This window comes from Mytilus trossulus, chromosome 3, assembly GCF_036588685.1.
Source record: "Mytilus trossulus isolate FHL-02 chromosome 3, PNRI_Mtr1.1.1.hap1, whole genome shotgun sequence".
NCBI lineage: Eukaryota > Metazoa > Mollusca > Bivalvia > Mytilida > Mytilidae > Mytilus > Mytilus trossulus.
Window position 1 is genome coordinate 72,104,943 of NC_086375.1, and position 27,800 is coordinate 72,132,742.

Consider the following 27,800-nt stretch of genomic DNA (forward strand, 5'->3'; position numbering starts at 1 on the left):
TGTTAAAAATTGGATGGCTCATGGGTGTAACTATCTCTATTCCTTGTATTATTATACATTTAAGTTAATCAATAAAAATAAAGTGAAGATTCATATTATCTTTAATAAAATATTATTGTCCTTGTATTATTTTCCTATCATGACTTTCCTCTAAGTTGATGCCACATTTGCATTACTTTTCCTCTATTGTTCCATATTAAGTCTCTACCATACTTCCAATACCATCTGAAAATACACAACCGCACTGTTTTATATACTTTTATACATAAGTGTAATACATGTATTAACAAATAGTGCATACCTGTAATATGATTAAACAAGTAGAACTTCAACTCAAAACCAAGGTGCCAAATAGTACGACTAATCAAGGAAGAAAAGATTAACAATAAATATTTATAGATATATATATATATCATTACTGATCTATTTTCACACCTTATACATTATGTATCAGTATTGTTAAAACTTGTGACACAAGAAGAAGGCCATTTGTTGAGCCGAAATATTTGTCAACACGATTTTATAACTACATTTTCGTTTAATAACACCTTATATCAGTACCGTTGTGGAAATCTTTAGACTGATATAATTTTTTTCCTTATCTGCATAGTATCGCCTATTCTAGACGATCCGGTACATAGTAAATTTGCTGGTTGGTCCTTTTTATAGACTTTTATATTTATATATATATATATATATATAAATATTAGTATCTTAAATTAAACAAATGATGAACTTTAAAAATATTTGATAAACTTGCAATTGATTTCAAGCCTTCATTCTATTTTGATAGCTTTGTGTATTTATCTAAAATAAATATAGAGTGGGGTGCTCATTTTCGCAATATCTTTCCATGTTTTCTTCAGTTTATGTTCAGGTCTAAACTGATACTTCTATATGAAGATAACTTCAAATGCAGAATATTCTTAGCTTTAAAACAGGTTTGTTTTTAGAATTAAAGAACCTTAGTGAGCACACTCACATACCCCACGTCCCCACATTGTCAATGGAGAAATGAAATAAATGTGAGAAAAAAAAATTGTATAAGAAAACATAATGACTAATAATTTCGTGTCAATATGCATATCTACATTGTATGTTCTTATTATCTTCAAAATTTCATGAAATTCTGTAGTGTGGTTTCAGAGGAGTTGCAATGACAAACTGTTGCAGCAGTACACTTATAGAAATAAGTTCAATGGGGTATAACTCCTAGAAAAAAAATTAAATCATAATTTCTTGTTGATATGCACATCTACATAGTATGTCCTTATTATCTAAAAAGTTTCATGAAATTCTGCAGTGTGGTTTCAGAGGAGTTGCAATGACAAACTGTTGCAGTAGTACATTTAAGTAAATAAGTTCAAAGGGGTGTAACTCCTAGAAAAAAAAATTGAATCGCAATCTCCGGTCGATATGCACAACTACATAGTATGTCCTTATTATCTGAAAAGGTTTCGTGAAATTCTGTTGTGTGGTTTGAGAGGAATTGTGATGACAAACTGTTGCAGTAGTACATTAAAGTAAATAAGTTCAAAGGGGCGTAACTCCTAGAAAAAAAATTGAATCGCAATCTCTGGTCGATATGCACAACTACATAGTATGTCCTTATTATCTGAAAAGGTTTCGTGAAATTCTGTTGTGTGGTTTGAGAGGAATTTTGATGACAAACTGTTGCAGTAGTACATTAAAGTAAACAAGTTCAAAGGGGCGTAACTCCTAGAAAAAAAATTACCGCAATTTCCCGTCGATATGCACAACTACATAGTTTGTCCTTATTATCTGAAAAGGTTTCGTGAAATTCTGTTGTGTGGTTTGAGAGGAGTTCCGATGACAAGAAACAGGACTGAACATTATACCCTCCACAACCCGTTGGGTGGGGTATAAAAATCATTTGAAATGTTGGATTAAAGGCTGTTTGAAATTTCCTGATGTTTTGTCAACTGGGGACACATATTCGCCGTTTTTACACATCTATCTAAAACCAAATAACTGCATCTTTAAACAATATTTATCTAATAAATTTCTTTATAAATGAATAGCAGAAATTTGAAAGGAATAAAAAACTCATATTTGTTATGAAAATATAATTTACCAGCATATTTCTTCAATTTCAACCATCCTTTGAAGTTTTTACACCTCAAAATCATAAAACGGCAAAAATTGTGTCCACGACGAATATGAGCGCCCAACTCTATATATATAAACAGGACATCTAAAATACTATTTTTAAAACAATGACCCTCTAAGGTTCTGGAAGAGAGTTTAATCTGTGGTTAAAAATTTTATGGACTAAAAAGCATTAATAAAGGCATATATATTTAAATTATATAAGAAAACAATTTTGATTTTATTTTTAAGTATGCAGAAATGTTACCACACATACTCCATAGCTGTTTGTGCTTGTATGATTTTTTTTCAACAGACAACTATTCTTACTTAATGTATTAAATTTTGTATTTTAAAAGACACTTTCTGGTTTTGACCAATATACTATGTCAATTTCTTAATTCCAGTGGGTTTGTTTTGTTTTTGTTTTTGATACATTAATATTTTGCTTTTGCTTTTTTTAGTTTTTTTTTTATTAATTACTTTTATCCTCTTGTTTTTCCTTTTCTCTGATAAATAATTTTCTTATTATTGAATAATACTATGGAAATAATGGATGCATAATAATAAAGTAATGTATATTTCAGAATTTAGAATACTTAAAACTACTGACTACTTCTATTTTAATAAATAGTTTTATGTTTAACAAGGTAGGGATAAGGTACTGATACTTTATCATTTTATGCATCTTACAAACAAATGTATAAATTTTTCAATAAAGCATAATGAAATTCAACCAAAAAAAAGAAGAAAAAAACAGAGAAATAGAAATCTGCTAACTGTGGTACATACATTCCAAAGAGTACTCCTCCTAAATGTGCAGCATGATCAAACACCTTCCATCCAAGTAGTAGTCCCAAAGCATCAAAAGTCATTAGTCCATATAATCCCTAAAAACATACAACAAACTCATAGCAATCAGAATATAGCATGATCAAACACCTTCCATCCAAGTAGCAGTCCCAAAGCATCAAAAGTCATTAGTCCATATAATCCCTGAAAAACATACAACAAACTCATAGCAATCAGAATATAGCATGATCAAACACCTTCCATCCAAGTAGCAGTCCCAAAGCATCAAAAGTCATTAGTCCATATAATCCCTGAAAAACATACAACAAACTCATAGCAATCAGAATATAGCATGATCAAACACCTTCCATCCAAGTAGCATGCAGTCCTAAAGCATAAAAAGTCATTAGTCCATATAATCCCTGAAAAACATACAACAAACTTATAGCAATCAGAATATAGCATGATCAAACACCTTCCATCCAAGTAGCATGCAGTCCCAAAGCATCAAAAGTCATTAGTCCATATAATCCCTGAAAAACATACAACAAACTCATAGCAATCAGAATATAGCATGATCAAACACCTTCCATCCAAGTAGCATGCAGTCCCAAAGCATCAAAAGTCATTAGTCCATATAATCCCTGAAAAACATACAACAAACTCAAAGCAATCAGAATATAGCATGATCAAACACCTTCCATCCAAGTAGCATGCAGTCCTAAAGCATAAAAAGTCAGTAGTCCATATAATCCCTGAAAAACATACAACAAACTTATAGCAATCAGAATATAGCATGATCAAACACCTTCCATCCAAGTAGCATGCAGTCCTAAAGCATCAAAAGTCATTAGTCCATATAATCCCTGAAAAACATACAACAAACTCATAGCAATCAAAATATAGCATGATCCAACACCTTCCATCCAAGTAACATGCAATCCTAAAGCATCAAAAGTCATTAGTCCATATAATCCCTGAAAAACATACAACAAACTCATAGCAATCAGAATATAGCATGATCAAACACCTTCCATCCAAGTAGCAGTCCCAAAGCATCAAAAGTCATTAGTCCATATAACCCCTGAAAAACATACAACAAACTCATAGCAATCAGAATATAGCATGATCAAACACCTTCCATCCAAGTAGCAGTCCCAAAGCATCAAAAGTCATTAGTTCATATAACCCCTGAAAAACATACAACAAACTCATAGCAATCAGAATATAGCATGATCAAACACCTTCCATCCAAGTAGCAGTCCCAAAGCATCAAAAGTCATTAGTCCATATAATCCCTAAAAACATACAACAAACTCATAGCAATCAGAATATAGCATGATCAAACACCTTCCATCCAAGTAGCATGTAGTCCCAAAGCATCAAAAGTCATTAGTTCATATAATCCCTGAAAAACATACAACAAACTCAAAGCAATCAGAATATAGCATGATTAAACACCTTCCATCCAAGTAGCAGTCCCAAAGCATCAAATGTCATCAGTCCATATAATCCCTGAAAAACATACAACAAACTCATAGCAATCAGAATATAGCATGATCAAACACCTTCTATCCAAGTAGCATGCAATCCCAAAGCATCAAATGTCATCAGTCCTTATAATCCCTGAAAAACATACAACAAACTCATAGCAATCAGAATATAGCATGATCAAACACCTTCCATCCAAGTAGCATGCAGTCCCAAAGCATCAAAAGTCATTATTTCATATAATCCCTAAAAACATACAACCAACTCATAGCAATCAGAATATAGCATGATTAAACACCTTCCATCCAAGTAGCAGTCCCAAAGCAGCAAATGTCATCAGTCCATATAATCCCTGAAAAACATACAACAAACTCATAGCAATCAGAATATAGCATGATCAAACACCTTCCATCCAAGTAGCATGCAATCCCAAAGCATCAAATGTCATCAGTCCTTATAATCCCTGAAAAACAAACAACAAACTCATAGCAATCAGAATATAGCATGATCAAACACCTTCCATCCAAGTAGCATGCAGTCCCAAAGCATCAAAAGTCATTAGTTCATATAATCCCTAAAAACATACAACAAACTCATAGCAAACAGAATATAGCATGATTAAACACCTTCCATCCAAGTAGCAGTCCCAAAGCATCAAATGTCATTAGTCCATATAATCCCTGAAAAACATACAACAAACTCATAGCAATCAGAATATAGCATGATCAAACACCTTCCATCCAAGTAGCAGTCCTAAAGCATCAAAAGTCATCAGTCCTTATAATTACTGAACAACATACAACATACTCATAGTAATCAGAATATAGCATGATCAAACACCTTCCATCCAAGTAGCAGTCCCAAAGCATCAAAAATCATCAGTCCTTATAATTACTGAACAACATACAACATACTCATAGCAATCAGAATATAGCATGATCAAACACCTTCCATCCAAGTAGCATGCAGTCCTAAAGCATAAAAAGTCATTAGTCCATATAATCCCTGAAAAACATACAACAAACTCATAGCAATCAGAATATAGCATGATCAAACACCTTCCATCAAAGTAGCATGCAGTCCCAAAGCATCAAAAGTCATTAGTCCATATAATCCCTGAAAAACATACAACAAACTCATAGCAATCAGAATATAGCATGATCAAACACCTTCCATCCAAGTAGCATGCAGTCCTAAAGCATAAAAAGTCATTAGTCCATATAATCCCTGAAAAACATACAACAAACTCATAGCAATCAGAATATAGCATGATTAAACACCTTCCATCCAAGTAGCAGTCCCAAAGCATCAAATGTCATCAGTCCATATAATCCCTGAAAAACATACAACAAACTCATAGCAATCAGAATGTAGCATGATCTAACACCTTCCATCCAAGTAGCATGCAATCCCAAAGCATCAAATGTCATCAGTCCTTATAATCCCTAAAAACATACAACAAACTCATAGCAATCAGAATGTAGCATGATCAAACACCTTCCATCCAAGTAGCATACAGTCCCAAAGCATCAAAAGTCATTAGTCCATATAATCCCTGAAAAACATACATCAAACTCATAGCAATCAGAATATAGCATGATCAAACACCTTCCATCCAAGTAGCATGCAATCCTAAAGCATCAAATGTCATTAGTCCATATAATCCCTGAAAAACATACAACAAACTCATAGCAATCAGAATATAGCATGATCAAACACCTTCCATCCAAGTAGCAGTCCTAAAGCATCAAAAGTCATCAGTCCTTATAATTACTGAACAACATACAACATACTCATAGCAATCAGAATATAGCATGATCAAACACCTTCCATCCAAGTAGCAGTCCTAAAGCATCAAAAGTCATCAGTCCTTATAATTACTGAACAACATACAACATACTCATAGCAATCAGAATATAGCATGATCAAACACCTTCCATCCAAGTAGCAGTCCCAAAGCATCAAAAGTCATCAGTCCTTATAATTACTGAACAACATACAACATACTCATAGCAAGCAGAATATAGCATGATCAAACACCTTCCATCCAAGTAGCATGCAGTCCTATAGCATAAAAAGTCATTAGTCCATATAATCCCTGAAAAACATACAACAAACTCATAGCAATCAGAATATAGCATGATCAAACACCTTCCATCCAAGTAGCATGCAGTCCTAAAGCATAAAAAGTCATTAGTCCATATAATCCCTGAAAAACATACAACAAACTCATAGCAATCAGAATATAGCATGATCAAACACCTTCCATCCAAGTAGCATGCAGTCCCAAAGCATCAAAAGTCATTAGTTCATATAATCCCTGAAAAACATACAACAAACGCATAGCAATCAGAATATAGCATGATCAAACACCTTCCATCCAAGTAGCATGCAGTCCCAAAGCATCAAATGTCATCAGTCCTTATAATCCTGAAAAACATACAACAAACTCAAAGCAATCAGAATATAGCATGATCAAACACCTTCCATCCAAGTAGCATGCAGTCCTAAAGCATCAAAAGTCATTAGTCCATATAATCCCTGAAAAACATACAACAAACTCATAGCAATCGGAATATAGCATGATCAAACACCTTCCATCCAAGTAGCATGCAGTCCCAAAGCATCAAAAGTCATTAGTTCATATAATCCCTGAAAAACATACAACAAACGCATAGCAATCAGAATATAGCATGATCAAACACCTTCCATCCAAGTAGCATGCAGTCCCAAAGCATCAAATGTCATCAGTCCTTATAATCCCTAAAAACATACAACAAACTCATAGCAATCAGAATATAGCATGATCAAACACCTTCCATCCAAGTAGCATGCAGTCCCAAAGCATCAAATGTCATCAGTCCTTATAATCCCTAAAAACATACAACAAACTCATAGCAATCAGAATATAGCATGATCAAACACCTTCCATCCAAGTAGCATGCAGTCCCAAAGCATCAAATGTCATCAGTCCTTATAATCCCTAAAAACATACAACAAACTCATAGCAATCAGAATATAGCATGATCAAACACCTTCCATCCAAGTAGCATGCAGTCCTAAAGCATCAAATGTCATCAGTCCTTATAATCCCTAAAAACATACAACAAACTCATAGCAATCAGAATATAGCATGATCAAACACCTTCCATCCAAGTAGCAGTCCCAAAGCATCAAAAGTCATCAGTCCTTATAATTACTGAACAACATACAACATACTCATAGCAATCAGAATATAGCATGATCAAACACCTTCCATCCAAGTAGCATGCAGTCCTAAAGCATAAAAAGTCATTAGTCCATATAATCCCTGAAAAACATACAACAAACTTATAGCAATCAGAATATAGCATGATCACACACCTTCCATCCAAGTAGCAGTCCCAAAGCATCAAATGTCATCAGTCCATATAATCCCTGAAAAACATACAACAAACTCATAGCAATCAAAATATAGCATGATCAGACACCTTCCATCCAAGTAGCATGCAGTCCTAAAGCATCAAAAGTCATTAGTCCATATAATCCCTAAAAAACATACAACAAACTCATAGCAATCAGAATATAGCATGATCAAACACCTTCCATCCAAGTAGCATGCAGTCCTAAAGCATCAAAAGTCATTAGTCCATATAATCCCTGAAAAACATACAACAAACTCATAGCAATCAGAATATAGCATGATCAAACACCTTCCATCCAAGTAGCATGCAGTCCTAAAGCATCAAAAGTCATTAGTCCATATAATCCCTGAAAAACATACAACAAACTCATAGCAATCAGAATATAGCATGATCAAACACCTTCCATCCAAGTAGCATGCAGTCCTAAAGCATAAAAAGTCATTAGTCCATATAATCCCTAAAAACATACAACAAACTCATAGTGCTCAATTAAAATATGAAATTACCACTATAAAAATTCAACAATCTGAGGCAAGCAGACACACTCTTTTTTTCTGGTGGCAATTCATTGTTCCTATTGATTGACTTGATAAAATATATTTGTAATGGCTGAGTTATTTTAGTTACCGGCTTTATGTTAACCTGTTAGGGGGCTACTAGCGGGAGTTATACCTTGTCTATTTGCTGATTTTCATTACAAGATTCACTCATATCTTCCTCTGTACTAACACTTTCTATATATCTGGTATCTGGATTGTCGTTGCTTTTCTAATTTATCCCGCAACATTCTTTAATTGTAAAGTGTCCCGTCTTTGTTTTATCCCTTATTATGTTTTTACACCCCTGTTTTCATTTACAAAATCCCCTCTGGTCCAATGAAATTCTCATTTTCACTTTATCCATTATAACATTACTTTTGCATACATCAATATATTCATATGAAGAAGTAAAGTTCACAAACCATCAAATAAAGGATTTATTTTTGCAGTCAGTAATAAAACTTACATTACTGTAACAAAAGTGTTTTGAAATTTTTCAAGCTGGTAATATATAAATCCAATAGAAATATGATTTCAAAACAGAACAAACAACATAAGCGTCTTTATCAGTGTAAGGTGCACTTGACCAAAAAACTTGTTTAAGTATTTTTTTCCCCCATTTGCTTGGCTAAATCACTCACCTTTTCTGCAGAAAAACTAATACCAAGGATATCTCCTATAAATGCTATAGTCAGCTGAGAATCAGGATTTGCCATACAAACTAAACCAATCATGGCACAAATAGCTCCAGACTGAAATAAGTAGAGAAATGTATTGTTCTTTTTTTTTAATTTTTTTTTTTAATTACAATTATGGACAAAGGAAGATTACACCAATATTAAAAATTTTACCACTGAAATTTTAGAACAGACATAAGATTCCTTTTTTTCCATTTGTATAGGAGCATAAGTCTAGAAAGGTGACACAACCAAAATCCAAACTTGATCTGTGTTTTGTGGTAATAAGCATTGCGTAATAGTTTCATAACATTTGGTTGAGGCAAACTTGAGTAAGAGAATGGAAACCAATTTTGGGATCTACATATATATGTAGACAGACAAGGGTAAAACTCAATGCCCCCTCCGCTACAGTAGGGGCATAAAAAGTTGATCATTCTTCAATAAAATTGAAATACAAGTTATTGACTTAGAACTTACTTTAATTTAAATCTTTTAAGAATAAAACATCGGTCAGAGAGACCTGATTTTGATGGTTTTGCTGTCATATCCCCTCGGTGCATTCTTACACAAACAATTACAAAATATTAAAGATTTACCATACTAAGTGTGTTTCAAATGGCATTTATAAAATAAGCAAGTTGCATTTATTGTCACAAGATATGAGGAAGGATTTTTAACAACACAGAAACCATTTTTTGGGGGAAATTTCAAGACATAATGATATCATTCAACTCCAAAAACACTGATATATTGAACTGGTAAGGTCATTTCTTGAAATTCAGAATACTAAGTTCTTTTTAATTTAAAAAAAAAACAACATTTTATGCAATCTATATATCATAACTTTTTTATTGGTGTACCTAATCTATTTCATAGTGTTTAACTATGTTATATCAGATCAAATATTATAACTTCTGTCTGAAAACTTTGGGTCAATTTATTCAGCAAGAGTCAATCCATCTGATGTCACCAAGCTTTGACACATAATTAATTTCAAAAGAATTATACTGGATGTTGAGCAACCAAGAATCAATCAATCAAAAAATTAATTACAATATATAATAATACAGTTACAGTGATCTGGAAGGATTTTTTCACTATGGGCCCAGGGCCCCCAAAAAATAAATTTAATGGGCCATTTTCAAAAATAATGGGGCATGTTGTCAAATGAGTGGAATCTTATGTCCATTTAAATTGACTACTGTAAAAGAAATCAAAGCCTGAAAGGCTGTAAAAGCAATTGCTGCCATGTTTATGTTTTGGGGACTTTTTTTTCATCAACATATATTTAAGAATTAAACATGACAGGAGTGACAGGAGTCTAGTGAGAATTAAGAAGGTTTTAACTTTATATCAATTAAAGACTTTAGCAGAAAGTCATTTTTAATATGTTTTATATTTTACAAGGAGACAACACGTTTACCAGGCTATAGTTGGGGTCAAATATACATGTGCTGAAACATATAACTCCAAGAGAAATTATTATGGATTATCCCCTAGTAGTGTTTGTAACTGGGCAATAATTTCCTTTATTGATTTAATTTTCATAATTAATTTAAATTTAACTCTTCAGTTAAAACATTTCAACTTTCCAGACGCAAATGTTGAAAAACGGGAAAGAAACAAAATATTTTACAAGACATAAACATGCAAAAAATATATATATATTTCAGCTGACTAAAAATATTTTCATAATGTTACTTTGTCATCATTTCTTAAAAACTAAGTCCCAAACATTATTGTTCAGTTGATATGTGTCATCCTCATGCGGTACGAGATAACTATAATTCTCATGCAATCCCGAAAAGAGGGGCCATCACAGACAAACATGACATTAAATCGTCATTATACGAACAAGAACAAACAGCTCTAAGTTGCTTTGATATTTATCCAAATTTCAGGAAACATTGTGAAAATGATCTTCAATATTTCGAAAACATGTGAAATAAAATTGCAAACACGGTGGACCGTCGAGGGTCAACAAACGTAGTAGTCCATTGGAAAGACGAGGATAATGGTTTCATCATTTGTCATGCATACCCAGTTTTGAATATGATATCCAAAAAGGATGTACTTTTTTATACGACCGCAAATTTTTAAAAAATTTTCGTCGTATATTGCTATCACGTTGGCGTCGTCGTCGTCCGAATACTTTTAGTTTTCGCACTCTAACTTTAGTAAAAGTGAATAGAAATCTATGAAATTTTAACACAAGGTTTATGACCATAAAAGGAAGGCTGGTATTGATTTTGGGAGTTTTGGTCCCAACACTTTAGGAATTAGGGGCCAAAAAGGGCCCAAATAAGCATTTTCTTGGTTTTCGAACTATAACTTTAGTTTAAGTTAATAGAAATCTATGAAATTTTGACACAAGGTTTATGACCACAAAAGAAAGGTTGGGATTAATTTTGGGAGTTTTGGTTTCAACAGTTTAGGAATAAAGGGCCAAAAAAGGGCCCAAATAAGCATTATTCTTGGTTTTCGCACAATAACTTTAGTTAAGGTGAATAGAAATCAATCAAATTTAAACACAATGTTTATGACCACAAAAGGAAGGTTGGTATTGATTTTGGGAGTTTCTGTCCCAACAGTTTAGGAATTAGGGGCCAAAAAGGGACCCAAATAAGCATTTTTCTTGGTTTTCGCACCATAGCGTTAGTATAAGTAAATAGAAATCTATGAAATTTAAACATAAGGTTTATGACTATAAAAGGAAGGTTGGTATTGATTTTGGGAGTTTTGGTCCCAACAGTTAAGGAAAAAGGGGCCCAAAGGGTCCAAAATTAAACTTTGTTAGATTTCATCCAAATTGAATAATTGGGGTTCTTTAATATGCCGAATCTAACTGTGTATGTAGATTCTTAATTTTTGGTCCCGTTTTCAAATTGGTCTACATTAAGGTCCAAAGGGTCCAAAATTAAACTTAGTTTGATTTTAACAAAAATTGAAACCTTGGGGTTCTTTGATATGCTGAATCTAAAAATGTACTTAGATTTTTTATTATTGGCCCAGTTTTCAAGTTGGACCAAATCGAGGTCCAAAATTAAACATTGTTTGATTTCATCAAAAATTGAATAATTGGGGTTCTTTGATATGCCAAATCTAACTGTGTATGTAGATTCGTAATGTTTGGCCCAGTTTTAAAATTGGTCTAAATTAAAGTGCAAAGGGTCCAAAATTAAACTAAGTTTGATTTTAACAAAAATTAAATTCTTGGGCCTCTTTGATATGCTGAATCTAAACATGTACTTAGATTTTTAATTATGGGCCCAGTTTTCAAGTTGGTCCAAATCAGGATCTAAAATTATTATATTAAGTATTGTGCAATAGCAAGTCTTTTCAATTGCACAGTATTGTGCAATGGCAAGAAATATCTAATTTCACAATATTGTGAAATAGCAAATTTTTTTTTAATTAAGAGTTATCTTTCTTTGTCCAGTATAGTAAGCAAGAAATATCTGCAAGAATTTTTTTTAATTGGAGTTATCTTTCTTTGTCCAGAATCAACTTAAATCTTTGTTATATACAATATACAATGTATATTCACTTTTTACTACCAACTGGTAAATTTAAATAATCTTTACCATTCAGTGATAACAAGCAGTTTTTTTACATCTTAATATTTTATGATGTATTTAAATGAGTAGTAATTGTTGCAAACTCCAGTAGAATATTTTAATTGAAATTAGTTTTGGAATAAGGGAAAGGGGGATGTGAATAAAAAATTGGGTTCAATTTTTCTCATTTGAAATTTCATAAATAAAAAGAAAATTTCTTCAAACATTTTTTTGAGAGGATTAATATTCAACAGCATAGTGAATTGCTCTAAGAGAAAACAAAAATTTTAAGTTCGTTTGAATACATTCATTCTGTGTCAGAAACCTATGCTGTGTCAACTATTTAATCACAATCCAAATTTAGAGTGGAATCCAGCTTGAATGTTGTGTCCATACTTGCCCCAACCGTTCAGGGTTCAACCTCTGCGGTTGTATAAAGCTACGCCCTGCGGAGCATCTGGTTTAATCTATGAAACTAGAAAATACCAAATTGTAAATATCTCTTCATCTGGACTTGGCATCTATCACGTTTGGACGGGTCCATTTCATTAGTGAGGTGATCGATAAATCTTACGGAGTTATGACAAACTAGAGGCTCCAAAGAGCCTGTGTCGCTCACCTTGGTCTATGTGAATTATAAACAAAGGAAGCAGATGGATTCATGACAAAATTGTGTTTTGGTGATGGTGATGTGTTTGTAAATCTTACTTTACTAGTCTTGCTGCTTACATTTATCTCTATCTATAATGAACTTGGCCCAGTAGTTTCAGTGGAAAATGTTAATAAAAATTTACAAGTTTTATGAAAATTGTTAAAATTGACTATAAAGGACAATAACTCCTTAGGGGGTCAATTGACCATTTCGGTCATGTTGACTTATTTGTAAATCTTACTTTGCTGAACATAATTGCTGTTTACAGTTTATCTCTATCTATAATAAAATTTAAGATAATAACCAAAAACAGCAAAATTTCCTTAAAAATACTAATTTGGTGGCAGCAACCCAACAATGGGTTGTCAGATTCATCTGAAAATTATAGGGCAGATAGATCTTGTCCTGATTAATAATTTAACCCCCTAGTTGGATTTGCTCTAAATGCTTTGGTTTTTGAGTTATAAGCCAAAAACTGCATTTTACCCCTATGTTCTATTTTTAGCTGTGGCGGCCATCTTGATTTGAAAGTCGGGTCACCGGACACATTTTTAAAACTAGATACCCCAAAGATGATTATTGCCAAGTCTGGATTAATTTGGCCCAGTAGTTTCAGAGGAGAAGATTTTTGTAAAAGATAACTAAGATTTACGAAAAATGGTTAAAAATTGACTATAAAGGGCAATAACTCCTAAACGGGTCAACTGACCATTTCGGTCATGTTGACTTATTTGTAAATCCTACTTTGCTAAACATTATTGCTGTTTACAGTTTATCTCTATCTATAATAATATTCAAGATAATAACAAAAAACTGCAAAATTTCCACAAAATTACCAATTCAGGGGCAGCAACCCAACAACGGATTGACCGATTCATCTGAAAATTTCAGGGCAGATAGATCTTGACCTGATAAACATTTTTACTGCATGTCAGATTTCCTCTAAATGCTTTGGTTTTTGAGTTATAAGCCAAAAACTGCATTTTACCCCTATGTTCTATTTTTAGCCGTGGCGGCCATCTTGGTTGGTTGACCGGGTCACGCCACACATTTTTTAAACTAGATACCCCAATGATGATTGTGGCCAAGTTTGGTTCAATTTGGCCCAGTAGTTTCAGAGGAGAAGATTTTTGTAAAAGTTAACAACGACGACGGACGCCGGACGACGGACGACGACGGACGCCGGACGCAAAGTGATGGGAAAAGCTCACTTGGCCCTTCGGGCCAGGTGAGCTAAAAAGGAAAACAAACTTATTGTTATGTGTTTTTAACAAGGGTTTCGTTCCTCTAAATTATTTGCGCAAACAAATCAACAAAATAGGTCAGTTAACTTTGTCTAATTTCAGATTACAGGTAATCATTTAACCTGATAACCTGTGTAGTGATTTTGATTTTACGATAAATTTATGAATGAACGACAATTTTATGAATGAACAAGAGCACCTGACCTCTTTCTTAAAAAAACACCAATTAAACATATAAAACCGTATATTATAAAAGACAATTCAGTCAAATTTTCAATACTAAATCAACAACTGAAATGATTCCATATTTTGTTGAAACATCGTACGAACGGAAAACGGAATCGCAGGTATAAAAATGCATTTTTTTTCACTCGGACGTCTATGTTTTTTGATAGTCAAACGGTTGTCCCCCTAAATACAAAAATACATCTACAAGAACGTAAGCTGAAACTATTTAAATCCACTAACGTTTTTCAAAAGTTTCAAGCTATGTATTGCATTAGAAAACATACATAGGTGTTTAAGAATGACAGACCAGGAGCCTGTTTAACAAAATACTATGGCTTGATCTGGGCGGAGTCTCTGATCTGGGTCACAAAGATGGCCATACGCGACGGCATGAAAGCAATTGCTTTAAAAAGTATCAGTATATTTGTGCAAAGAGGTGGTGGTACTTACCTTTATGATTTTAAATTATATCATGGATATTGTTCCTGTGATTTTGTAATTTCAATTTCAATGAATATACAATACTAGAACACACCCGTGATATCGCGGGTCCGTGACTGAATTAAAGTATATAACTATGCGCAAGACTTATTTTTGTATTAGTATTGTCATCTGATAAAGTCATGCCGATTATAAGATAGTTATCACAGTTTTCTCTGCTTTCAAATCTTTCTGTTTCAACCCGCCTAACTGGAACTTATCAATTATTGGTAATATTAATTATTTGGAAAACAAAAGGTCCTGGGATGGAGTATTTTTTTTAATCAACAGCATTGTCCTATATTAGTTATAAATAAAGTTGAATTCTTTGATTCGCTGTTTTACGTCATGCCCGCTAACAATTTGAAAACTACCTATACGCCTTATTTTTAGTATTTGTATTGTTATCTTATAAAGTCTTACTGATTAAAATACTACAATAAGTAACAATTTGACAATTTAGTAGTGTCAACCCTGTGATTATGACCCGTGCATATCCTGAATACACCGTTTGGTGGTGCGCCTGGCTAAATGCGGAACGTACAGATAAGGTAATAGGTAACAGATGAATATACTATTGGTATCGGTATCGGACTCGACCCGGAACTTCTTAATTATTAGCAATATTAATTACGTGGAAAACAAAAGGGCCTGGAGTGGTGTAATTTTTAATCTACACCTTTGTACTATATTAGTTATATATAAAGTTGAATTCTTTGATTCGTCGTTTTTACGTGATGACGGCTGACAAATTGGACCTCGTAATTTTAGTATTATAGATGTTATTTTAACTTCCTCCAAACCGGACAATATCTAAGATAACAATTATTTACAATATTCAAACTAGTTCTGTTGCTTGTACATGTTCATGTTTTTTTGTACATTAAATTAGTCAAAACCATACTTATTCCAGATGTTCCGTATCAGAGGACATTTCTGGCATTCCCTCTGCACTTATTGTATTATTATTACTTCATGACAATGACAAGACTAACAGTAGGGAGTATCATTAATTGATAGAACAAAAAACAATTCGCTGAAGTCATGTTTACAAAATGTCAAAACGAGCCAAAGACCAAAATATGACAAGGACAGTGATGCGCCTTTTATGGAGACAAAAACTATATTCATTTAAAGGCTTTGGGGTTTTTCAATCGAAATAATAGCAAGCTACACTAACTTAAAAGATTATGATTAGAGATAAATCTCGCCTTTACTAGCCAAATTTCACAAATGTAAAGTTGTTTACAAAAAAATATATCAAGAATGATGGTTTATTACGTTTTTGGGTTATCAGTTAAACCGCATGGTTCTATTATTACCATACGAAAACACCAGAGTCGTTAAACCGCATGGTTCTATTACAATTAGAAAACACCCGATACGTCGACACCCGAGACGTCCCAAAAATATATAGGGGAACATTACACACATGCCGGTACGGAACACGATCAGAAATCCATTTGACAATATCTAAACGTTTCGAAATGAAGTGAAAAATATCCTGCGCCACGTGGGTGCTTACATTTGTCACTCTATGCGCCATTTCTGGTCAATATGCGCTATAGGCGCAGGGCCCACGTTCTTCCAGATCATTGCAGTTATTGAATTGCACTTATGTGTTTAAGTTTAGGATGAATCTGTATACATAATTAATTTCAAAAGAATTATACTGGATGTTAAGCAACCAAGAATCAAGGGCGCAAGTTCAAGATCAGGAAAGTCGCCTCCCAAAACATCAATATAATAATAAAAGAATCTGTATATTGTATAAACTTACAGCTCCAAGTGAAGGCATTGTCCCTTTTATCACAATTTTATGTACAAAGCTGGCCAGGGATGAAATAACACCTGAAAATAAAGCAAAACAATATTTTCAAATTATAAAGTTAAGCTGCATATCAATATATTGTTTTCTCTCTCTCATTCTTTCTGTTTCATTAAATCTTGCTTTATTTAAAATCTATGGAATAGTTTATGCATACAATTCTACCACACATCTAGCTAATTATTCCATATCCATTCTGATAAATGATTATAGTTAATGGGTCTTCACATTTACTCAAAAGTTTGGTCTGAATAAGTTGGTTTAGTCTGGTTTCCACTTCTGCCTAGACTGGTCCTGATTAAAATAACAAACATTCTTACCTCCACTAAAGAAAACTGCAGCCATTTGTTCTTTATTTACCAAATGTAACATAACTCCTGAGAATGACCAGAAGACATACATATTGGCAAACAGGTGAAAAAAACTCTGATGGCTAAATGTTGACCACAGCATAGAGGTGACAGAATGACCTGACAAGAAAAAATCTAAATATGTGATTGCAGAATGATATATACATGTCATACATTCTATAAACAAACAAAATAAATCTATTAAGCTATCATTTTGTAGATTTTGTATTGATGATCTTTTTTTAGCTGTTGACAGTTTATGTGCCCATCTCTGAAATTTCCCAAATTATTGTCAAATTTATAAAAAATAGTGAAGAAGTCATCATTTAAGTATAATACATCTTTTAAACAAGTCTTACAATTTGACTAGCCTATGTTTTCTTACTTTTAGATCTTATTTTGCTTCTCAAACTTTTTCTATTTCTACTAGTATTTTGACAAAAATGTAAAATGTACATCTTATTGTTCTAAACATCTTTGCAGATTGATTGTTGTTTTTTCTTAACATCCAGTGGCAAATATTTCATGCATGTTGAGGTGGAAACAAAGTAATAATAAATACGATGGGTATGTCCTGCAATATGGGCAGGGATTTCCATGGATGAAAATTGAACGATGTAGGAACTTTCACCATCAAAAACCGTATCTACGCTGTACAGTGTAGCGTGATCGAAAGTATTTCATCCCTCCATGTTAGGAATGGTAAACAGGCTGATACATTGCTTATTAAATTATTTCATTATAGAAGTATCAATATTTATATTAATTGCAATTTGCTACCATTCAAATTACAATACGTTATATCTTTGGGTGAGCAGTAAATAATTTATAATTTTTAACTTTTTAACGTTTAAAGTATTGATATATTATCTTTACAGCAGTACTCCAGTTATTTGCGATGAAATAATGTTAATGTTTACGTCTTATTTTGTACTTCTTAAAAAAGAGGATGTTGATTGTGTAAGTCAATATAAAAGCTTGTGTTAGTTTTCTTTGTAACTGGATTATAAATTAATTTGTTAAATCTTAATTATCATTAGCATTTGCTGAAACTTAGAATGTGTTCTCCTGTCAGGTTTGTTGATCTACCTGTACGAGCTCAGGTACAAGAGATAAGCAATCTTAGTGATCTTAATGCGGTTATCCCTCAGGCATTATAACTGTATTGGATTATAATACAAAAAGCATAAGGGTTATGCAATTAAATGAATTTTGATTATAATTGCTAACAAAAAATGGCATCTGGTGAAATAAATTTGAACAATGACGGAAGACAATTTAAGGATGGTCAGGTCATTTGACAATGGCGGAAGATATTTGAATGATGGCAGGTGCAATCATCAAACAGGCCATGGAGATTCCTGAAGGGGTTGACAAGTAAACTTGGAAAGCCACTGGAAAATGGATAAACTGAATAGAAACATTCATTAATTTTAACCTTGCAACAGGCTACCTACAGACTGAACAAACAAGTATCTATGGCATCAGAATTTCAAAAATGGACAATAAACCACACCAAACACCAACAATTTTCTCTTATGAAAAATAGCTGTATCTATATATATCTAAGTATGATTTTGTCTTTGTAAACAATAGAAACATAATTTAATGACAGTTGCCATGTCTCATACAAATTAATACAGTACCTAGAAAAGAATATTCAATCTTTAATAATTCTTATTATAAGCTTACCTGATGTTGGTGAACAGGTAAAATATCTATATAAAGCATTGTTTACAGAGACATTCTTCAACCTCCACATTAAAAACACTGCAATATTAAAACCTGCTATAGTCCATACCATTTTTTCACCTTCTGTTAAACTATTCCACATTGAACTGATCTAAATGTTAAAAGTAACAAAATACTGCTAGTATTTATAAGAAAAGTCACAAAACTGAAAAGGCAATATATATAAAATTACCACAAGGTGATTTCGAAGATATGAAAATTTTGTATGACATTGCTAGTAAAATTATACAAGAGCCAAAACTATTTCATAAACATGTGTTTGTATATAAATGTGTTCCCCTCTTATAAAAAAAGAGAACCAGATGCTCCGCAGGGCGTAGCTTTATACGACCGCAGAGGTTGAACCCTGAACGGTTGGGGCAAGTATTGACACAACATTCAAGCTGGATTCCGCTCTAAATTTGGATTGTGATTAAATAGTTGACACAGCATAGGTTTCTGACACAGAATGAATGTATTCAAATGAACTTAAAATTTTTGTTTTCTCTAAGAGCAATTCACTATGCTGTTGAATATTAATCCTCTCAAAAAAATGTTTGAAGAAATTTTCTTTTTATTTATGAAATTTCAAATGAGAAAAATTGAACCCAATTTTTTAATCACATCCCCCTTTCCCTTATTCCAAAACTAACTTCAATTAAAATATTCTAATGGAGTTTGCAACAATTACTACTCATTTAAATACATCATAAAATATTAAGATGTAAAAAAACTGCTTGTTATCACTGAATGGTAAAGATTATTTAAATTTATCAGTTGGTAGTAAAAAGTGAATATACATTGTATATTGTATATAACAAAGATTTAAGTTGATTCTGGACAAAGAAAGATAACTCCAATTAAAAAAAATTCTTGCAGATATTTCTTGCTTACTATACTGGACAAAGAAAGATAACTCTTAATTAAAAAAAAATTTGCAATTTCACAATATTGTGAAATTAGATATTTCTTGCCATTGCACAATACTGTGCGCAATTGAAAAGACTTGCTATTGCACAATACTTAATATAATAATTTTAGATCCTGATTTGGACCAACTTGAAAACTGGGTCCATAATCAAAAATCTAAGTACATGTTTAGATTCAGCATATCAAAGAGGCCCAAGAATTTAATTTTTGTTAAAATCAAACTTAGTTTAATTTTGGACCCTTTGCACTTTAATTTAGACCAATTTTAAAACTGGACCAAAAATTAAGAATCTACATACACAGTTAGATTTGGCATATCAAAGAACCCCAATTATTCAATTTTTGATGAAATCAAACTATGTTTAATTTTGGACCTCGATTTGGGCCAACTTGAAAACTGGGCCCATAATCAAAAATCTAAGTACATGTTTAGATTCAGCATATCAAAGAGGCCCAAGGTTTCAATTTTTGTTAAAATCAAACTAAGTTTAATTTTGGACCCTTTGGACCTTAATGTAGACCAATTTGAAAACGGGACCAAAAATTAAGAACCTACATACACAGTTAGATTCGGCATATTAAAGAACCCCAATTATTCAATTTTGATGAAATCAAACAAAGTTTAATTTTGGACCCTTTGGGCCCCTTTTTCCTTAACTGTTGGGACCAAAACTCCCAAAATCAATACCAACCTTCCTTATGTGGCCATAAACATTGTGTTTAAATTTCATTGATTTCTATTTACTTTAACTAAAGTTATTGTGCGAAAACTAAGAATAATGCTTATTTGGGCCCTTTTTTGGCCCCTAATTCCTAAACTGTTGAAACCAAAACTCCCAAAATCAATCCCAACCTTTCTTTTGTGGTCATCAACCTTGTGTCAAAATTTCATAGATTTCTATTAATTTAAACTAAAGTTATAGTGCGAAAACCAAGAAATTGCTTATTTGGGCCCTTTTTGGCCCCTAATTCCTAAAATGTTGGGACCAAAACTCCCAAAATCAATACCAGGCTTCCTTTTATGGTCATAAACCTTGTGTTAAAATTTCATAGATTTCTATTCACTTTTACTAAAGTTAGAGTGCGAAAACTAAAAGTATTCGGACGACGACGACGACGACGACTGACGACGACGACGACGACGACGACGACGACGACGCCAACGTGATAGCAATATACGACGAAAATTTTTTCAAAATTTGCGGTCGTATAAAAAATAGGTATTGAAGGATGGCTACATGTGCGGGAGTTTCTCGCTACATTGGAGACCCATTGGTGGCCTTAGTCTGTTGTCTGCTCTGTGGTCAGGTTGTTGTCGCTTTGACACATTCTCCATTTCAATTCTCAATTTTATTGGATAAAATTCAGTTTATGTTCTTTTGCAATGTTTTGTTTTGTACTTTGTTTTGACTGATTGAGATCAGAGGAAGAAAGTTAATCAAAACTGTATAAATTCAGGCTCAAAAACTTTAAAATAAATGCCAGTTCAAAATATTTTAACCTTATGATCTACTTTATTTTGGCTAACCTTGCATTGTAGTATTTAGGACAATTATCACAATGCTTTTATAGCTACAAATGCTTGAAAATCATCATTCATAGAGCATTGGAGATCACCCCCAGTTTTGGCAAGGTTCGTTTTGCTTAAATCTTTAGTTTTCTATGTTGTTTCTTGTGTACTATTATGTATCTGCTTGTCTCTTTCATTTTTGGCCATGGTGTTGTCAGTTTATTTTCAATCTATGAGTTTGACTGTCCTCCCTCTGGTATTGTTCACCCCTCTGTTATAGGTTAACTGATGGTTACAAACATTGGTATAAATCATGCCTTTTGTTTTACATAGCGTTAGTTATGAATACTTACATGCTTTCTAAAACCAAAATTTTTTAGAAATGATAAATCATTTGTTGATTGATCATTGCCTGACTTCATTTTTGTAGCATATGACCTCATTCCTTCATACTGCCATATCATAGCACCAGTAAAACTGCAACCGCAAACCTAAAACAGTATAACCATAAAATACTTATAATGTAGATTAGACAGTTTTTGAACAATGCATTGATGACTGCTTAGGCCACGGTTTTTTAATTTGTTGGTTTACGGATTTATCCCTGAAAAAGTCGGATCGGTCGGTTGTGAAAAAAAAAAAAAAAAAATCTTTCAAGACAGAAAAATTTCGATAGATTAAGCAAAATGAATATTTATTTCACCTTCCTATGTTTGAAATGCTATTTTGTCATCAGCTCTTAAATTTTAGTTGAAACATTATTAATTGCTCAGCTGTCATAATCATTGCACGACATTGTCTAATAATTTACCGTAAAAAAGGGGGGTGCACAGACAAAGATGAAATTAATCGTCATTTCACAAACAAGAAAAACAGATTTGTTTAGCTCTTTATCAATTCCAGAAAACTTGGTGAATAATGATCTTCAAGCACGAAAACTGATAAAGAAAAAAATGTAAAAACGTTGTACGAAAATAAGTTTCAACACACGTGTCAAAAGCGTAATAGACCCGTCCACTGGAAAAACGAGAATATTGGATTAATCTGTAGTCATGCATTCCCAATTTTTTTTATCCAAATGGACGATACTTTTTAATATCTATGAAACAAGAAAAGTCAAATGATTTGTTAAAATTCAGTACTTTTAGTTAAACTTGATGTCTTGAACTTCCACCTGTCCACATTTGGACAAGTCTATTTCTATGAAATGGTGCATCTTATGGACTGATGACAAATAAGAGAAACGAACTTGTTGTGTGATTAGTTTTAAACACAGGTTTCGTTCTTCAAAATTATTTGCGCAAACAACATTTCAAGGTCAGATATAATTGATTTGTCTATTTTTAGAAACATAAACTGGAAGTTGTATTTTTTAACAACAGAAAATGTTATCAACTCTGTAAGTAATTAATGCATTTTATTTCATAAAAAAAGAATATTTTAATTATTTTTCAGGGGTAATGTATTTGTTAGGGTCGGCCGCAATAAAAAAGCATGAAAAGTCAATTTTATTTTTATTCTGGTAATTGGCAAAATCAGGTCGGCGGATCTGTAAACCAACAAATTAAATAATCCTGGCCTTATTGTTTCACAGCATATTTTACATGCATATTCCGGACCATAATAATATGTTAATGAGATATGAATATTCAACCTTGACCAACAGGTTTAATCTGATCTAACAAGGTAAATGTCCACATAAAGGCTTGTTAACCCAATATAACTCCCATCCTACAACTACATACTGTAAAACAACTTATTTTTCGCGACTTTCAGAGTACAAAAATAACGTGAATATGTAAACCTTGAATTTTTCCTTATTAAACTTCATCAAGTAAATCAGAAAATCGGGTAATTAAATAGCCGCAAAGTGGTCAAGAAAGGGTAAAACGCAAAATAAAGTATCCGCGAAAATAAGTTGGTTTACAGTAACCAGCAGAAAAGTAGCAAATACCAATTTTAAAGTCTTTGGTGATATTAAGCCAAGGATACAACCTACAAATTCTTGCATTTGATATGAAACTACCAAATACTGTCATATGTACACTATTGATATACACCCACATCTTGTATGCATCCTAACATTATTTTTGCTTGAACATTGTAATAAACAGTATTCTCCCAATGCTCTATAGTACCAGGTGTTTTCGTGTGAGAAATGTTTGACCAGCAAACGAATTCCCTGTCTGTAGAACGTTTTTATGGAGTTAGCGATGACCTTTGAAATGAAGTTCTTTAACTTGTTAGCATGGTTAGTGACTGATATTGAATGTACACTACTTCTAAATCAACATATCATTACCATGACTGTAAATCCTATTGGTTTCACTAAACTCAGAAATCTTTGACTTTCTTGTGGAGCTTCTTCGGCCAGAAATTCTATTTTTGATTTTTTTGTCCGGAAGCCTCGACTTGGTATTATTCTCCATCTTTCAGGGTGTCTCAATACTTTCCTGTTGCCGCTGTTTGTCCAGTATTTAGTGATATTGTGAAAACTTAAATATAAACAAATAACAAATTTGCTTCTTCATCATTCATGTCATGTTCATCAACATAGATCTAATAACATTTCAACAGACATAATAATATTCAACATATTATAAACTGGATAAACTAATTTATTCTGAAGTAAGTCTACATCTCAAAACATGACATTCAAACTTGAAAGGGGCATTCACTAAAAAATATGTAAAAATAAAAAGATTATTCATGAAAATGAAATAATACATGTAATTCGCTTTTAAAACGCATTTCCACTCAATTTTTTTTCAAAAGTAAGCTTAGAGACATGAATAATTCACCCACATTACATCCATATTCATGTGACCTTTTATTTAACCCCTTAGCTAGAGATGGGTTATCCATGATTAAGGCGAGTTTAGTTATCAAAAGGTAAAAATGACAACATTGAAAGTGAAACAAGGGAGGACTATTGGGTTGACTGGTTCATCCACAAAATCACTTTCTTAAGCAGGAAAACACAATGATTAACATATATTTTTAACCTATCATGTGAAATTAAATAGACCTTGAAAAAAATTATTAGCAGAAGACAATTTTACAAGCCTGGGCTTGTGGTTAAGCCTGAAGAGTGTATAAGAATAAGAAGATGTGGAATGATTGCCAAAAATACAACTAGATATAGGTAGATGTGGTATGAGTGCCCTCCACAAGGGACCAAGTGAGACACAGAGAAATTAACAACTATAAGTCACTGTACACATGGTACAGCCTTCAACAATGAGTTTTGTTGCTTTAACTTATAAGGCTTGAAAAATACACTGGTTCGCTGTGACAATGAATTGTGGTGTCAAGATCAAACATGCCAAGCAAAACATAGCACATACCAACATATTCATCAAATTTAAATTCAATCATAAAAATTAGACAATAATTCAAAATACATTGTTTCAATTACCATGAAGTTAACACACTTATGCTGTTGACCACCATCCCAACCCACCCCTTAAAAAGAATCAATATTTACCCTCCTTCTTTGCTTTTGTGCAATACACTAGGCTGTTGCCTATTGAACCCATCCCCCCCCACAAAAAAAATCATTTTACCCTCCCCCTACCCTTTTTTTGTCCAAATAGTCCAAAACCTGACATTTCTTTGTTTATACATAATTCACAAGTAGTGTAAGGGAGGTAAATCCAAACATACACAACATTGTATTTTAAATGTAATTGTAATGTAATTACCCCCCTTGCACTGCTTTTAAATTGTCCTAAGGTTCATCATTACAAATGGACAAATATGGCTGTATTTTCACCTCAAAAACTACTCTGTGTACAGACTTATCTGTGCTGTTTGGAAAGTTTTAATGCCTAGCATCCATAAGATATATAAAAGTTACACCTTTTGCATGAAGGAATAAAAATGCCCATCAAAATCCAAAAGAGATTTTATCTTTCTGAAACAAAAAATGCATTTAACATTATTGTATCTAGTGGATGCCAGGCATTAAAACTTTTCCAGCTTCACAGGTAAGTCTGTACTCAGAGTAATTTTTGGCATGTAAATACATTGTACAGCCATATTTGTCCGTTTGTTATGATGAACCTTAATTGTCGTTTTACCAGAAAAACTAGTTTTTCCCCTTTCTTGTCCCTAATTTCAAAACAGTTTGAGCTATATTTCCCCTAAGTTAATCCTAACCATCCTTTTGATGTACATGTATGGACACATGTGGTGTAATTTCATAGAGATTCATACACTTAAACACAAGTTTTTGTCTGGAAACTACAAAAATATAAAAAAAAAAATGTGGTATGATTGCCAATGAGACAACTAACCACAAAAGACCAAAATGACACAAACATTAACAATTATAGGTCACCGTACGGCCTTCAACAATGAGCAAAGCCCATACCGCATATAGTCAGCTATAAAAGGCCCCGATAAGACAATGTAAAACAATTCAAATGAGAAAAGGCTTAACTGTTGTGGACCATAACCCCCAAAAGTTAATCCCAACCTTCCTTAAGGGGTATTGAACCTTCTGATAAAAATTTATAGATATCCATTCACTTCAACTAAAATTATTGTCTTGAAACTGAACAAGTCTTTGGATGCACACTACGCCACAGACAACAACATGATAGCATTATACGACGCAAAAAAATATTGGCATTCATATAAAAAAAAGCATTAATGTACAGTTAAATACACGAAGGAGGGTAGGATTCCCGAATTCCCGGGCTTAAAAACATGAAATCCCGAAATCCCGGGCTTAAAAAAACGAAATCCTGATGTCCCAAAATACAAAAGCAAAAATTCCCAGATCCCGAAAGGGTCAATCCTGAAATCCTGAGCTTGAAAACACCTGATCCTGGAGTCCCGATAAAGGTCCTATCCACCTTCATCAATGTAGATCTATTTTGTTTCATTTAGATTTATGTTTACACACATGTTGTTGCAATACAAATATAAATATAAAAAGGTTATATATCACAAATACAAGAATGTATTAAAGGGCTTATCATTATCAAGGGTTTACATAGTAAGACATAAATCCTTGCAATATTACAATAGACAATATTTTATTGCACAAACACATTTACTTTAAATGGTTATGGCCTACAAAATTAAGACAATAAACTGACAATAGTAAAATTGATTATAATTATATTAGAGTGGCAGTGGTATTCACAGTAAAGAAGAAAAAGGCTATAAATATCAACAGTTAACACATTATTAATGTTCATGAACAATTAAAAAAAGAACACATACAAAAATTAGGTTGCATATCAAAAGAAATACAAGTTATACAGATGTTCTCAATAAAAAACAATCATTAATATACTTTATGGTGATTTTCATAATGACTGGTAGACTGCTATTTAAAAGTAGTCAAATGCTTCAATGTTATAGTGGACTGCAATTTAATAAAATTGAAATTAAGATTTTTATTAATATTTTGTATATAGGTATCCCTCAATGATGTATAGCATGGACAGATTGAGAAGAAATGGTATTCATCCTCAATTTCTTGTCTGTCACAGGATAAGCAAATGCGTTTACTTCTTTCAATGTTAGTATAACACCCTCTTTCAATTGCTAGGGAATGGGCACTTAGTTTAAATTTACTGAAAACTGATCGGTCAGTTTTGATTTTACATAAATCAATATATGGGGGCCTTTTTCTAATTCTTTTAGTATGACAAAAGAAATTTATTTTTTCACATTTATTGATAGAACAATTCATAATTTAATAAGCCTGGTCATAGATTCTTTGTTGGATACTATTTATGTGATAATTTAAATTAAAGGTATCAAAAGTGAGATGACCAAAACCTAATTTATTTAACCAGTCTTTTACAATGTTAACCCATTTACTTGTTTTTTGTATATTATTATATATTTTATGGACTCAAGTGTTAGGCGAGTTTACAATGTGGTTGAGAAATTTTATAGCTGAAATCTGAATTTTTAAGTACAAAGGGATTTTGTTTGTCTCACTTTAACCGGCTACATTTGTTGTTTTGCACAGTACTCCTAAAATTTCACAAGATACTGGCTTATGCAATCAACTTTAGTCAAAATAAATTGATGAAATGCCACAGAAATGCCATATGTCATTCTTCAAGAAATTGTATTTTAAATCATATTGAAATATCTTGATGATTAAGTGTCGAAATTTTAGTTGTAATTTGATATTAACTTTTGAAACTGGATAAAGTTATTGCCCAGTCTACTGAGCTTTCCAGACGTAGCCATCTTTAGACAATTAAAAATAAAGCAAAACGATTTTTTAAATTTTAAAACATTAC

The 27,800-nt window shown here is 32.6% G+C and overlaps 1 protein-coding gene across 3 annotated transcripts; it reads right to left on the reverse strand.

Annotated features, from left to right (window-relative positions):
• Window positions 1-83: 83 nt before the first annotated feature.
• On the reverse strand, window positions 84-27,758 carry LOC134712319 (presenilin-associated rhomboid-like protein, mitochondrial). Of its 3 annotated transcripts, none has more exons than XM_063573757.1 (10): window positions 27,692-27,758; window positions 23,828-24,020; window positions 21,879-22,016; window positions 19,047-19,197; window positions 17,325-17,474; window positions 16,957-17,027; window positions 8,977-9,087; window positions 3,052-3,105; window positions 2,902-2,945; window positions 84-225 (listed from the first exon to the last, which is right to left on the reverse strand). In XM_063573757.1, the coding sequence occupies exons 1-10, from the start codon at window positions 27,745-27,747 to the stop codon at window positions 138-140; spliced, it is 1,056 nt and encodes a 351-aa protein (XP_063429827.1). In that variant the 5' UTR covers window positions 27,748-27,758; the 3' UTR covers window positions 84-137. The 3 variants fall into 3 exon arrangements, with proteins under 3 accessions (XP_063429827.1, XP_063429826.1, XP_063429825.1); XM_063573756.1 differs by lacking the exon at window positions 3,052-3,105 and adding an exon at window positions 7,756-7,809; XM_063573755.1 differs by lacking the exon at window positions 3,052-3,105 and having other exon boundaries at window positions 2,902-2,999.
• Between the last annotated feature and the right edge of the window lie 42 nt (window positions 27,759-27,800).

What these genes read in the sequence shown, in the direction of transcription:
- LOC134712319 (XM_063573755.1), bottom strand. Translation starts at nt 27,747, where the DNA reads ATGGCTACGTCTGGAAAGCTCAGTAGACTGGGCAATAACTTTATCCAG. An exon ending in CAATAGGATTTACAGTCATG is followed by an intron (nt 22,017 to 23,827) that starts GTAATGATATGT and finishes ATACTGTTTTAG; the next exon opens with GTTTGCGGTTGCAGTTTTAC. An exon ending in ATTTTGGTTTTAGAAAGCAT is followed by an intron (nt 19,198 to 21,878) that starts GTAAGTATTCAT and finishes TTTAACATTTAG; the next exon opens with ATCAGTTCAATGTGGAATAG.